Below are 15696 nucleotides of genomic sequence, written 5' to 3' on the forward strand. Positions count from 1 at the left end.
CTCCATACCCTATATAAAATCTGGAACTTTCTTTTCACCTTTTTACCATACTTTTAGGGGCCGTTTGGATACGTGGATTTTAGAATCCAGGATTTTAGTTTGAAAACAGTGTAAAAGAGGGTTCATGATCAGGCTGCTGCATGCTGTCCTGACAGCGTTTCTTGGATTTTAAGTAAGAAAACCCGGTTTTAGAAATCTCATGATGGGGGAGAGGTTTCTAAAACTTGATTTTCTTACTTAAAATCCAAGAAACGCAGCCGGCACAGCATGCAGCAGCTTGATCATGAGCCCTCTTTTACACTGTTTTCAAACTAAAAACCTGGATTCTAAAATCTGCGTAATCTTGGATTTCCTCAAAATTGCAAATGGGAGATGAGAGAAGAAGGAGACCGGCCGTCGTTTTCTGATTTCTTGCCCTTCTTTTCGACAGCAAGAGAGCAAGTGATCGTCCCATGTTTCAAGGTTTTAGAAATCTCAAGATGTGTGAGATATTTCTAAACCTTCACAAATTTGTACATTTTTTGCCTCCACGGTTCGAAGGGTTAGGATGATCCTATGGAGCTGATTTTTTGTGGACACCCTATCTATATGAGGGCCAATCAAATGAATGGTTTGGATCACCCAGACAATGTGGGCCTCCACTGTATTTTAAGCTAGTGTGTAGATAACTTATCTACGCTTGTGTCTAGAAACTGTTTTCTTATGAACCCTCTTTTACACTGTTTTCAAACTGAAACCTGGATTCTAAACGGCTCCAAACGGGCCAGGGACCATCGTAGAAGGCATTTCGCAGGCTGGCCGTTGCATGAGAGAGCAACCACATAGGCTCACTTTTCAATAGATTTTGTCTTATTCATTTAATCCATCGAGGTAGCTGCTTTCTCATGCAAAAGTTGGCAGCAAAATTCCCTAGCAAAAGCCAATTAAAACAGAAAAGACAAGTTGAGTTTGTGCAATTATTAAAATAGGATAGTGCCAATATCCCACGACCATGATTTGATAATGGAACGAATCACCTTATTTTATTCATTTTTAACCAATGCCAAAAGTGATTACAGTTCCCAAAAAGTTCTCAACATCCAATTAGAGAAGTATGAAATAATGTGAGTCATTCCATTATCAGAACATGGTTTTTGCGTATGTCAGTCCTCTTAAAAGTTTTATCAATCTATTACGACCTACTAGCTAGACTGTCAATCGGGATGGGCAATCTTGAGGCCCGCCTGCCCATAATTAAAATGAGAATAAGCAAAACCAAGCTTGGTCAAAAGTTGAAGTCCTAACTCTAATTTGGGCCGAGCTTGATCAAGGGTCGTCCAGCCCGTTATAGGCCCAGGCCCGATAATATATTTACTATATAATTTTTCAAGATTTTTTATGCCCTTAAAAATAGCAGTAGATATTAATTAAATAGGTACTTAAACATTCTCTGTTACTCTTTATGATATTAAATGGTTTTCTAGTTCAACACTTAAACAGGAATACGTTCTGGATGGAATGTTCAACAGGTTTTTTGTTGTTAACTTGTCTTTGAGCTGGTACCTGGTCTCCTTACTCTATGCTTGCCTTATAGTCTTTTCTCGTGCAGAAAATAAGAGGTGATGGGCAAGCCCGAACTCGGCTTGAAGCCCGTTGTGGAGTTTGGGCAAGCAAATTTTCTAATTTAGTCTGGCCCGAACTCAGCTCGTAGCCCGTATAGACATGGGCTGAGCTTGAACACCTCAAGCCCGCCCAAGCTCAGCCCAATTGACAGTCCTACTAGCCAATACAATAAGCATCATAGGAATGCCAATACCAATATATATTAGTACATCAGCCTATATTTTCCAAAATTAAATGGCGACTGATTCACATTACCATGCTTTGATAATAAGACAAAATCAGCTTATCAATTTTTTTTTCAATTGGCAGCTGAGAGCACTTTCGGAATCGTAATAACTTTTGACAGCTGATTAAATAGTAAAAGACAAGGTGAGATTGTCTCATTATTAAATTAAAAACATGGTTGTGGAAATATCAGTAGCCTATCTAAAACCACGCCCGATAGTAGCCTTAGTTAAAGCAAGGCACTGCACACATCATTTGCCTTGAGGAAAACAAACAATTTTAGGAACATAAATAACCAGACTCTTAAACTGCTGAGGCTATGTTTTTTTCCCCCACTATTTTTTTCAACTAATCTGAATATTGAAACATAAAAAGTAGCTTTTGTTTAGACAATAAAGCAAAATTACATCTCAACTTCTGCCCTTTTTTTCCTAGTAAATAATTCCCTGGCCTAAGTAGCTATGTGCGTAAACGAAATAGCACAAAATGCAACTCTCATTGCTATGCGTTACAGAAGTTAAAGACAATATACTGTACTTTCTTAGCCCCGAATTTTCTTGTTTCTCGATATACGGGGAGAGGCAGAAGGGTTCCAGTGCTGTAATAATTTGCAAGAACCAGTTCTACCTATCATCAAGGAACAGATAAATGTTAAGACAAACACCATAGAAATGGAAATGACGAGCGAGGGATCTGCTACGCCACGAGGATTCCATATAGGTGCCACTGTTCCCACACTAAGAGATGCAAATCCATCTCGAGATTGCTTTCGCCTGAAAATTAAGTGATGGTTAGATGCTTCAGCATCCTGATTAATGGAACATCAAACAATAAAAGCATTCCATAGTTTTGGAATATAAAGGCACCCTGTGCTATAAGCTAAACAGTGGTTCACACAAATGGTTCAAGAATATGCATTCAGATGTTCATTCTATATGCATCTTGTATTGGTTCATTATTCCGAGAAGTTGATGTTTGCATGTTTTGATGTGTTTTTAACCCTCTAGTTTGGGGTAGTTTAAAGACGTGAAATGTCTTTCACAGTGTCACAAAATCACTAAATGAGGTTAAAATGGAAAATAAAAATATCTGCAGCATAATTACGAATCTAATTTTATTTTCCAGATTTTTTATGCTATTTTGTCAGAAACAGGATGTTTCACTCTATTTCGTCCGAAACAGACAAAGCGGAACGAAAATACACCACACCGGATCAGCATGAATTGCTGAATGAAAGTTTTGTTTGTGTTTTTGTTCTGTTTTTCGAAATGGAAGGAACATTCATTTCAACGAAATGAAAAAGGAATCAATATCTAGAATGTGCAGGGAACATTTCAGTTCAAATTTCATTTGCCACTGATAGAGGCCGTGTTTAAGTCAGAATCAATTAATTTCTATTTCACTAGAGAGGTGACACAATATAACCGAACATAAATAGCCCTGGACAACTAAAGAACACCTAAGGACTAAATTCCTTTAGAATGAATAAGGTGCAATTATAACCAATCAAACATATTTGAACACTCACCATCAAACTAGAGAATGGAGGTCCAGCTTCCAACTTACTAATTGTAATCTACATTAGTCACATCCAACAGCTCTTCTGGCTACTAGACTGTACTTGATTCTGGTTGAAGGGGTTTTGATTTAAGAGTTCCATTGTTCACCTGCTCCTTCTCAAAGTCACTGTCAACTTCCACATGTTTGATTCTTTTGTCAAATACCAGATTAACAGAAATGGGGATGACTCCTGATTAAGACAATAAATGCTCAAACAGCAATTTGTTGATATTAACCCCAATTTCTTCCATTCACCTTTTCATTTAAATAGGATTCTGATCAAACCGAATTTTGAATGCTATTGGTCAATGATGTGTCCATAATAGTTCAATACTAGGTTTTAACACTAAAACAAGAAATAAAGTCTATTTATTCATCCAATCAAATTTCTGCCCAAACTAATTACAACAGATTCCATCATGTAAAATCTTTAATAGGTCTCAAAAATTACACTTGCAGATTCTATCATGTAAAATCCTCAATCTTCAATCATGCACTTTGACAATTAAGTGATCCATTACAACCAAGTGCAAGCAGGAAATTTAAGTAACTATGGCATGAGGGAAGGAAAAAAAAAAGGAAAAAGAATATTGATCAATGATGTACGTATATCCTACAACAACATACCGCAAAAAGGTCATAATTGAGCTCCACAAAGAGGTAACTTGTTTGATCCCTATGCCTGAAGCACCGTTTTGCCTGCTTCTCATCTTATGTTTGTCAAGGTTGCCTGTAACTTTCCCTGGAAATATATTCATCAGAAAAATCTGAAGAACCTCTATGGAAACTAAAAATCAATGCTTTAAAGAAAATAACATCAATTACCATTTGACGGAACGAATTGATCTCTGCAGGACGCCTTGAGTGAATCCAACTTTTCAACAAGCGAGCGCTCTGCATCACTGTCATTATCATGTCATATGCATGTCGGAAAAAAACAATTGATGAAAAGACATGCAAAATATCATATAATGGCAGCCAATGGATTTCATACAATAGTTCCCAAACCCAAAATTCCCAAGTTCCTTATTTCCTGGTCATGATCAAGGTTTTAAATTTTGGTTTCAGTGTCGGTTTCGGCCACCTCCGAAACCGAAATGTTTCGGTTTCGGGCCGAAATTCGGCCGAAATCATGTAAAAACTAAAAATATGACTATGATTTTGTTTATTTTTTAATTTTGACCAAAATGTCTAAAATTTCAGTGTCAATTTCGGTTGAAATTTTGGCTATTTCGGTGGAAATTTCATAAATTTCGGTGGAAATTATAACATTTCAGTGTACATTTTTAAAATATCGGTGGAAATTTTGTAAAAAAGTCAAAAAATGAAACCGAAATTTCGGCAACATTTCGGTGAAATTTCGTTAAAATTTTGGCGAAATCTAGTAAAGAAACAACTTCATGTGAATTTCGTTTCGGTTTGTGCCGAAACCGAAATATTTCGGCCGAAACAAAATGTTTCTGCCGAAATTTAAAACCGTGGTCATGATCATGACAAACTCTTATCCAAGAACTGACTTGAGAGTCAATTTCTTCCTAAAATGATATTTTGGAGTACAAAGGAGCTGACAATAAAGATTGTTCAGAGGATAAGCGAATACCTGGTTACCATTTCAAAAAAAAAAAAGAAAAAAAAAAGTGGATAGCTGGTTTTAGTCCAAGTCATATTTCCCAGTGTTTAAAATCGTGGATGTGACGCGAAACGCGGACAAGAAAAACCTTGTCAACTCGGCGTGGACGCGGCCAAGAACGCAGTTGATGCGGTCAACGCGGTCATAACTCGGGAGAGTCAAAGGAGTTTTTATTGACTCTACAAGGCAAAACGCGAGACGCGGATGTGTGAGATGCGGAACGCGGCCAAGAAAAATCCTTGTCGACTCGGGCGAGTTCCTTGTCATGTCAAGGAGTTTTTCAACACTGATATTTCTTGCTTAATCCAATTTGATCCCTGATTATGTGAGGCTTTGAGTCCACGGAAAGTGTAGCTAACAGTGAATTACAAAAATTAAGGATCTACGAAAGCATATGTCCCACCAATAAAACAAATTCAAAATAAGAAATTTGATTTACACATTTACATACAAACACCTTTCAATAGATACACATGGTTATATTTTGACTGAAATTTGGTAACGAAATCACTTCCACTGGATTTTGTTTTGGCGGCCACCAAAACTGAAATATTTCAGCTTAAAAGTGATTATATACTACTATCTCTTGTATGTATGAAGGAGCCCAAGACTTAGGTTGGATCATTGACTTGAAATAACATCTAGAATCTGTATGGAATTGCGACCTAATGCAAAATTAAGATGCTCGGAGGATGGAAATCATGTAATAGATCACTAGAAATTAGCAAAAAATTGATCTACATAATCAATCATGAAGAAACTCTCATTTCTGCATAAAATTTTTAAAAAATGAAAAAATATCCAATGTTCTATTGCAATGTGCCACAAAACTAACATATCCAACTCCAAAAAAAAAAAAAGGTGGCCCAGTGCACGAGGCCCCCGCCATTGCAGGTCTAAGGAGGGCTAGATGTACGCAGCCTTACCCCTTACCCCTGCTTTGCAGAAAGGCTGTTTGCGTGACTCAAACCTGTGACCACCAGGTCACAATGGAGCAACCTTACCGTTGCGCCAAGTCTCGCCCTCTCTAAAATCAACTTAAAATCTTACTTTTAATTCCATCCATCCATTCTAGACTAATCTAACTCATAATCAGAGCCAAACAAGTAGACCCTAATGACTTGGGGAACCTAGAACAGAAAATAGAAACTACCAGAGTTTAGTAGTTATTCTTCATGTTCCTTTTTCTTAATGAGTTTCGTAATTAATTTTTGTATCAACTAAATTCCCCTTGAAATCTTGCAAAAACTACTAGGATCGATATATTTAAGACCAAGGAGATTCAATAAACCATGGATTAAATAAAAATATTCATATTTCATACATTTTTTCATTTTTTTTTGAAATGGCTATATTTCATACATTATTATTTCATTTTTAAATTTGCAAGGCAGCATCCAAGCCCGAAGAAGTCAAAGCTCTTGTATTCACTGACTCAACGTTTCCACGGGAGTGTCATTGATATTTTCAATGAAACGTCTAATGACAAAAAAAAGGAATGGAAAAAGAATCAACACTACAAACAAAAGGTAATGAGCCTCAGAAAAAATGTATAATGAAATTATATGGAAGGGCATAGTGACAAAGAAAAAGAGTTTGAACCTGATGTTTTTAGGGATCTCAACGCTCACAATAAAATGATGATCACCTCGAACAGAAGGCTTCTTAATGTTTGGAACCCCCAGACCAGGCAACTTTATTGTCTCTCCAGGTTGAATCCCAGAAGGAATTTGAATATCTCTCAATCCCTCGACTGTTTCAACCTGATATTATTTATAAATAAATAAATAAATAACTGTTTCCACCTGATATTATTTAAAAACAAATAAACAAATGACATTTTTCTCATTATACAATTGTACGAGCCTATAAGTCGGCGACTTATGCTCACAGCTTGTCCAAGCAGATATTTTGATTTCATTGTCTTATCAACCTTCCATGAATGATTGACAAACAAATATGAAAATAGTATTGCTAAATTCAGTACCTCATGAACTACTCATTTCTCATCGATAACTCCCACTATTAATCTTGAAACTAGATTAGCTCACTGTTTAGTGAGTTATTTTTCAGTCTTGAAACTAGGTCTAGGATCATAGAATGAATAAATTGCATTATCTGCACAACGGTCCCAGTATTTTAAATTGTATTAGGCTAGGTGCCCTCTGAGATTTTGTTGTATGATACCAGTGTTTATGACTTATTTTCAGTTTTTATCATGCAACTTAAGTTCGGTTTTTATCATACCTAAGTCGGGCGAATTGCCATTTTGTATTCTCTCACTTAAGTTAATGAAATAGGGCATGCCCAGCTATGGGACATAACCCTCATTCAAACGAGTTTTCTTTTCCCAGTATATAGCAAATCAGAATGGCATCCTGTTAACTAAATAGAACTTGGAAATCAATCCAATTACATTTTAAATTTTTAATATGTCCGGGAGTCCGTCTCTTCATAATGGAGCCATTCCTCTAATAAAATTAAGAAAAAAAAAAAACCAACTCCAATATGTGCAGGATCACATAATATCTGGTGAATATGCAAAAACTGCTTATAGGTGTGCTCATTTTATTATGTGAATTTTTGCTTTGGGAATTTTGGTCGGATTTTAGTTTACTATGGATTTTTCCATATTACTCATATCATCATTTGCCACTTTGTTGTACCTAAACCCAGAGTTGCTTCTATTTCTGTATAAACAGTTTCCTACAAATCCATGGAGTATATTTCAGGTATTTTCCTATGTCCCGACTTAGTAGATATATAGGACTTCGTCTATGTGATTCTGATATGTTTTCCATTAATACCTCCTAATTCTTAGTCACCTGTGTTGATTACACATTAAATCTGACTGAACCCGGCTAAAAGACCCGCATTTAAGTGGAGAATACTTTTTCCTACTTGGAAGACAAACTTGATGTCATTAAACAGAGATAATCTGAAGATAAAACAATGTTTATCAACCGCAATGCTCTAAGATAACTCGGCAAACAATAACCGCTACAATTCCTAAGAATGTGAAAAGAATATGCACATTATCACTGCAATACCTTGATTACAGTCCCAAGTATTGCTTCAGTATAATTGATACTAATCTTTGAGTACAGATTAATACCATCCCTCCAAACTCCTGGTTTCTCATTGACATGGAAAAAAATATAGAGGTCACCTGCTATGCCCCTACATGAAAAGCAAGAATATTAAAACCAACACCTTTAGTTATTTAAGTATTCTGATGAGCTGTAGATCTGCTATCGTAATCAATTAGAGATTAGTACAGTACAAATCTCTGATACAGTTAGGTAATCTAAATGCAATGAATATCAAATATGAATATGAGATGTCAATTTTACAAAGGCAAAAAAAAACCTAAAGAGAATTGTGACTGAGAATCTTTACCCAATGGTTACAAAAAATGGCCAGAGTTAAGTTAGAAATAAGAAGCTAAAAAGTTAAGAAAAAATGTCCACAAGAAAATAATGACAATGGAAACATCAGTGGTGAAAGTGAATGAAACAACCCTAAGTAATGCTATAATATAAAAAGAAAACCAACAAATAAGTATAACCAACAACGATTTCAGAAATGGACCACACAGGTTCCAACTGGAAGGGGCCGCCAGACTGGCCAGGAAAAAATGGTAGGACAAAAAATGAACAGATGAGAAATTGATTAAATTCATTAGGAAGAAAAGAAAATTAGATGAAAATCTCAAAATCCAATCCATAAAACTAATTATTGTCAATATACAGAAAAAAACTGAAAAGATAAGAAATTGATTAAATCCATTAGGAAGAAAAAAAAATACACTAGATGAAACCCTGTAAATCAACAAAACTAATTATTGTCAATATAAATAGAAAGTTTTAAACAGGAAAAAATTAGAGGAAATCATGCAAACGGCCAAGCAGAAGCCCGTAGTCTCCTGCTGCCTTTGACGTTCAAAATCGCAACGAACAAGACAGAGGCGTGCCGGCGGCTGGTCATGAACTACAAGCCCCTGAATGACGCTCGTCGGTGGATCCGGTACCCAGTCCCAAGAAGACAGCAGGAGCTCGGTCGATCTTGCACCACCGATTCGAAAGAAAGTTTTCTCTTCAATAATATCCTCTTGGACGAACCCTGGTTCAGTATTAATGCGGGTTAGTGAGATTAAACTCGATCTTCTCGCACTCATACATCAGTACATTCCCTGGGTTTCCACGAGACCTCTTTTTCAGGGTAAAATAAAATTATATTTATTAAATTTAAAGACAATAAATTTGTTTACTTTAATGTAAATACCTTTTGCAAAGTAAATAAAAAATAAAAAATTCATTAGTTATTTTGATGAAAAGTGATATTATGAATTGAGAAAGTTATAGTGTACTGTGGCTCGTTGCCCCACATCATTCATGAAAAAGAAATCAAAAAGAAAACTCAATGCCCCACCATAAATATAAGATACAGACTGTTGACTTGGTGGGTGTTTCGGTAACCATGTGTATGGGTCATAACCCAAAAACTGCGTCAACAAAACAATCCTAATCATGTGATTGCCAAGTTTTGTCCGTTAATGTGGACTATTGCTCATTCTTTTCCTAACATTTATTTATTTTAAATGTGCAGACCGTCAGTTGCAGCAACTTTTGGGATGGAACCCACCACATGGTACTGTCCCGATTGCCATCCAAGCCACCCTAGACACATGCCAATTGAACAATGGCATGGTGGGGACAGTGAGTTGTAGTCTATTATTTTTATAACTTACACAACAATATTTATAATATTTTGCATAATGTTGTGACACAAATTAGCAATGAGGAGTGTGTTGCATTTTGTAGTTCGTCACGAGTTTTTTGAGAAATCAGATTCTGAGATTGATTCTCTGCCCAAAATCCACGGAAAAGGTTTTTGGAGAGAAGCATACTTGCAACTTCTGGTTCGGCCCGAACCTGCCAGTTCGCTCCACTTTTAAAATATCAACAAAATGAGAAAAAAATAAAACGAATAAAAATTGCGAACTTTAAAATTAAGACATGCAAGGATACTCTGTGAATGAAAAATACAAAAGATACAGAGATTAGGATCAGCAAAGAATATCAAAGTTGGAAGGTAACTACACATTCTGGCACAAGCTTGTTGCTCGCTCGGCTAATACTCCAAATAAATGTTACAAAGTTAATGAAACAACTCCAGAAAAATTCAGCAATGTTTTTTTTTAAAATGGTCTATGATTTGAGTAGAAGGATAGCAAGGTTAATATATATAATGTGGAGAGCATCAGAAAATAGGTGCTACTGTTGGTATAACAAACTTTATGTGAACATGCTGATATTAAATGCATACCTTTTATCAAAGTTTCCTCCTCCTTGAATTCGCATAGTGACTCCATCATTGACACCAGGTGGGATATCGACTTTGACGCTCTGCTTTGACTGTACTCTACCTTTGCCGCTACACCTCCGGCAACGATCGGTGATTATTTTGCCATCACCACCACACTTTGGACAAGTGGAAACCTAGAATGCATATGAAACCATCTACATTGCCTATGTCAAAACCAGAATGTAGAACTGAAGAGAATATATAATTGGGAAAACAGTAATATACCATACGATGTATTAATAGAGCAAACTTACAAAGTTATAGATAATTGGCAGGTGAAAACTTCATTCCAGAAAATGTTAGTATGTTGTTCACTTTGTCAGCTGTATGCCGAAAGAAATATATTACAGTAGAAGAAGGAAGAGTATGAAATGGAACAGGGAAGAAAACCAAAAAAGGACAGGAGGAAAATATATTAGGAATCAATTAAAGGACGAGAGGATGGAAATAAAACTAGATGGGGAGAACAAAAGGGAAGAGTAAGTTCTCTTCCCGCTCGGCTCTTTTTCATCATATCAGTTTCATGATATATGAATGAATATCTAACAAGAGCTCAGTGGAAGGGCACCGAAACCAAGCGATAATGAAGTTACACACATAGTCTGGGACCTCGGTGGAAGGGCGAATGGATGTGGAGTGACTGAGGTTACATTAACTTCTGCTGGAGGATTTTGTGGAAGATACAAGCCAGCTATGGATAACACACAGAGATCAGTGTTCCAGGGCAGGTCCAGGTCAAGAATTGCTTTCAAAGAGGACAAAGTAGGTTGGGAGAGGATTAGCTAGAAGGGGAGTCAACTAATCCCCTTTAGCAAGTCCATCAAAGGGTAATATTGAGGGAGATTGGAGCTGTAATATCTGAGGTCAGCTGTATCCAAACTCAATTACCATTAAAAAATAGTATCACATAGTGTTGGGCTTACCCATTGTACAACTAAAGGCTAATAATGAACAACATGGTCTGCTATACCTATCAATAGAAACATACAACTTTCAGATCTGTAACTAGATTTGTATCTCTGTTTTTTAGCATCTTTGTGACTATATATTAAGGAAAAAAATAAATAAGTATCAAAAGAGGAGGAATCAAGAGAATGAAAAATATGTGAAGCGAAACTGCGAAAAAACTTTCAGTGATACATCTGAAGTTTGGTCATATAAGGAGATTACATAGATGTAAGTAACATTGCATAAAATGTCCTCATTGATATGCTATTTAGATTCTAACCATGGTTTTAAATTTCGGATTTATTTTCAGCCAAAGTATGTTGTTTCAGCCAAAATATTTTCAATTTCGGGTGAAATATTTCAACTGCTACCGAAACAAAATCCACTAGGATTCACAAAAATACAAGATACCACAGCGGCAAAATTTTGGAATTTCGCTCGAAATTTCAGAATTTCATAAATGTGTTTTTTTTTTTTTTTTTTTGAAATGGAGAATTTCATAAATGTTTCAGTCAAAATATGAGAAAAATGCAACTTTTCAGATACTAACAAAGGTATTTCGACATAAACCCTGATAAAAATCAATTCCAATCGCAGAAAAGAGAAGAACCACGAGATTCCTTTAAGATATTTCTTAAAAAATGACAAAATAAAAAGAAAAAACCAGTGGTGAAGAATCTTGCCTCGATTTCGACCACGATTTCTTACCGAAATGCTTCTGTGATTTTATAAGATTATGACTCAAATTTCGTACCGAAACCGAAATGTTTCAGTTTCGCTATGACTGAAACCGAAATTTAAAACCTTGATTCTAACAATCTTACTGAATGTACTTTGGTTATATATGAGTACGGTTTTTTGTTTTTGGATGTAATGTTTAGTTCTAATTTTCTTCTTGAAAATCTTCTAAAGAATTCGTTAGCCGACCCCAACTAGTTTGGGACAAAGGCTTAGTTGTGTTGTGAGTTGAGTTGTGATGTTTAGTTCTAATTTTCTTCAATACACAAAATATCTAAGGATTATCGAGCTAATACTGTGTCTAGAAGACACTGAGTGGTCCAAAACAATCTCTCATTTAGAAAATTCATAGAGGCAGTGATTATCATCAGATTTAAAGTTCCTGCGACTATGTGATGCTTCTCTAGGATTTTATTCACACAGGTTGTCGTCTCTTTTTACAGTACTACCAAATTTAAGCAATGGCGTAAAGTGCTACACCTTTTAGAATATAAAGAGAGAATAGAATGTATGTGACCCTTATGTAGTCATTTTGCTTCAATTCATTAAATTTAATTTCTTCTATAGGCCAAATACCAAAAACATGCTTCTTGTTTCTGTTCATGTAACCCACCCAGAAACAGAACTCCCCCCACTTGTCATTGTTACAAAGAAGTTTATACTTTTGACAAAAAAACGCAATACAAGATCGACACAAATTCTTCTGCCCGAGAGAATTTCCGCTCCTTCTTTTTTCGAATTTTTGCTTTTGTTTCAAGAAAGGTTCACTAAAAAGATGTCAAGAACCAAATCAATCCCTGATTAGTCTATATAAAATTGTAAGGACTAGAATATACCCAGGAAACAGACGGGCTGTTGCCTGACACTCAATAGATGCCTGAGATACAGAGCACAAAAGCTTTCAGGAGTGACCAATATATAAACTTTTTACACCTGCTTTTTTTTTTAAAAAGAAAAAAGAAAAACTCAAATTACCTGGGACATTGTTCCGAATGGCGTCCTCTGAGTTTTCATCACCCCTCCTCTACCTCCACAATCTTCACATGACTTTATGCAATTGCTAGATTTTGCACCAGTCCCACTGCAACTATCACATGTTTCAAAATTGGTAACTTCGATGTCTCTTTGTCCTCCAAAAACTGATTCTTCGAAGCTTAAGGACAAGTCATAACTGCAATATAGAAGATATTTTTTATGTTAACAACTTTCAGATAACAAACTAAACCTAAATCTTCCACCTGAAGAAGACCTGAAATTACTTAGGATTAGTACTTAGGCTTGAATCAATCACCAAATCAAATGGAGCACTAAGTTTTATTGGTACAATTGCTAGGGTGGAAGCATATCAGATGAACCTAGTAATAGAGCATAATCAAACTCCTAAAAGCATAATGAAAGCAAATAATTCACATCATAAAACAAACACTAAGGACATGATACGAAACTTAAAAGTAGAAGTAATCGAAATAGAATAACTACCGAATGTCAAGATCCTGATTTCGCTTACGCCTCAAATTGAAGTTAATGCCCCCCGAATCTCCCCTGCCACTGAAAAACCCATTTGACTCGCCAAAAAATGTATCAAATAGTTCAAAAGGGTCCACCTAGTCAAATACATCCATAAACAAAAGCTATAAGAAATGTAGGTCATCAAATGGCTGCTAACTTGCTTAAGGTTCTCCACGTGATAATTGGACATTCATCTTGATAGATTAAGCATGTTCTAAGATGAGTAAAAAATTCTGCTTTGTTAGCTGTTATCGAGGGCACTACATGAGAATTCGGTTCTTACCTCTTGTGGACCAACACCTGATCCTCCATACTCTCCCCGTAAACCTGCCTCACCAAAGCGATCATATACAGATCTTTTCTCATCATCCGATAGAACCTACATAAAAGTGAAATTTCCATGACACAAACAAAAATTCAAATGCAAAAGTCGCAATTACATCTAACGGAAATGCAACTATGAATCATCTTATAATCCGACGAAAGCACAATCTGTACCAACATCACCATGTATGATACATCCTCAAATGAGACTATGCAAGAGAACCAAATAGTCTCACCACCACATAGGTATTCCCAAATAGCATGTTACACGAAAAAAAAAAAACTAGAAAAGAAAAACACAAGATGGCCCAATGTATACAAATGGAACAAGGAGATGAGCACCTCATAAGCAGCACTAATCTCTTTAAACTTCTCTTCAGCCCCGGGACTCTTGTTCATATCTGGATGATACTGTTTCAAAATAAAAATATATTTCAACTACTCAATCCAATAAAAATCTAGGTTAAAAGAACCTGAAAAACACAATCATTCTATAAACAAATCCCCCCTAAGCAAATTTAAATCATAATTACTAAAACAATGTACAAATTCTAAATTAATCAGCTCTAAACTAAACATTTCCCCAAAGTAATTTGATCATTACAACAACTAACCTAAAACAAACATAACAAACACAAAGCAAAACCTTCGAATCGAATCAATGCACCTTACGCGCGAGGTTTCTGTAAGAGCTTTTGATTTCCTGCAACGTAGCTTTCCGATTGAGATTCAACGTTGCATAGTAATCCGATCCAGAAGCCCTAATTACTATGGGGCGATTGCATTTGGGGGTATGGAAGGGGAAATTAGGGTTAGAGAATGTTTGATCTCCGCGTGAAAATCTGGAATGTATGGAACCGAATCTGATACTAGGGATTGTAGGAGAAGCATTTGAGAAAACGAATTTGGTGAGGGGAGTGGAAGAATTCGAGATTTGAAGGAGATTGGAAGGGATTTTGTTCGATAGGGTTAGATTGCAACAGCAACAGGAATGGATTATGGGCATGACCGGAGAGAGGGTTTTGGGTTATAGCTTCAAAAATACGAGAGAGAGAGAGAGAGAGAGAGAGATTTTAACTTACTCTTAAACCTCACAAAACCCCACCTTCACGAAAGAGGCGTCGGAGAGAGGACGATATGAAAAGACGAATTTAGCGCTGAATCATTCGGACCGTCCCCCGCTTCTTTGGATCTCACTTTATTACACTGAAGTTCAATCCAGGGCCCTCTGGCCAATTATGGACAAATGGGCCGGGGCCCAGGCCCGATTCAGGTTGTCTAAAGCCTAATTGGACGATTGAAGGTGAATGGTGAAAATGGCCTTTTAATCTGGCTCTTGGAGCACTTTTCTTGCTTTATTAGGTCCGTTTAAAAGTGATTTGGTTGTTTGCACTTGAGTCGCTACATAAGGAACTAAGGAAGTGGCTAAGTAAAGAGACCAAGGACTAGTTTGGATCATCGGAATCAAAAATCAGAATCGGCATCATATTCTGATTCCTAATCCAATTCCGCGGTGAACGGACTGGAAATAAATTAAAATAAAAAATTTAAATGAAAATATTTCATTCTCTTCAGGAGGGAATCAAAATACCACCTCTTAGGTGGGAGATATTAGCATTTCTCCCCTTTAACTCTGCCCTGATCAACCCAACCCCCCATCCACAACCGCCCCGCCCCCACGCCCACACACACACACACACATTTATTTTTTTTGAACCAGAATGAGACATGTAAAGGGTGTGAGTTAGTAGGTTGGAGAGAGAGAGAGAGAGAGAGAGATTTGTGTTGGAGTT

The 15696-nt window shown here is 36.4% G+C and overlaps 1 protein-coding gene across 3 annotated transcripts; it reads right to left on the reverse strand.

Annotated features, from left to right (window-relative positions):
• Positions 1 to 2125: 2125 nt before the first annotated feature.
• Positions 2126 to 15086, reverse strand: LOC143881746 (uncharacterized). Of its 3 annotated transcripts, none has more exons than XM_077384999.1 (11): positions 14571 to 15086; positions 14246 to 14314; positions 13863 to 13958; positions 13550 to 13674; positions 13046 to 13241; positions 10346 to 10518; positions 8068 to 8197; positions 6620 to 6780; positions 4213 to 4289; positions 4015 to 4129; positions 2126 to 2600 (listed from the first exon to the last, which is right to left on the reverse strand). In XM_077384999.1, the coding sequence occupies exons 1-11, from the start codon at positions 14907 to 14909 to the stop codon at positions 2369 to 2371; spliced, it is 1713 nt and encodes a 570-aa protein (XP_077241114.1). In that variant the 5' UTR covers positions 14910 to 15086; the 3' UTR covers positions 2126 to 2368. The 3 variants fall into 3 exon arrangements, with proteins under 3 accessions (XP_077241114.1, XP_077241116.1, XP_077241115.1); XM_077385001.1 differs by having other exon boundaries at positions 14986 to 15044; XM_077385000.1 differs by having other exon boundaries at positions 14576 to 14715.
• Between the last annotated feature and the right edge of the window lie 610 nt (positions 15087 to 15696).

Source organism: Tasmannia lanceolata, unplaced genomic scaffold, assembly GCF_043159265.1.
Source record: "Tasmannia lanceolata isolate RefF3 unplaced genomic scaffold, GAP_Taslan_0.1 ptg000007l, whole genome shotgun sequence".
NCBI classification, from domain to species: Eukaryota; Viridiplantae; Streptophyta; class Magnoliopsida; order Canellales; family Winteraceae; genus Tasmannia; species Tasmannia lanceolata.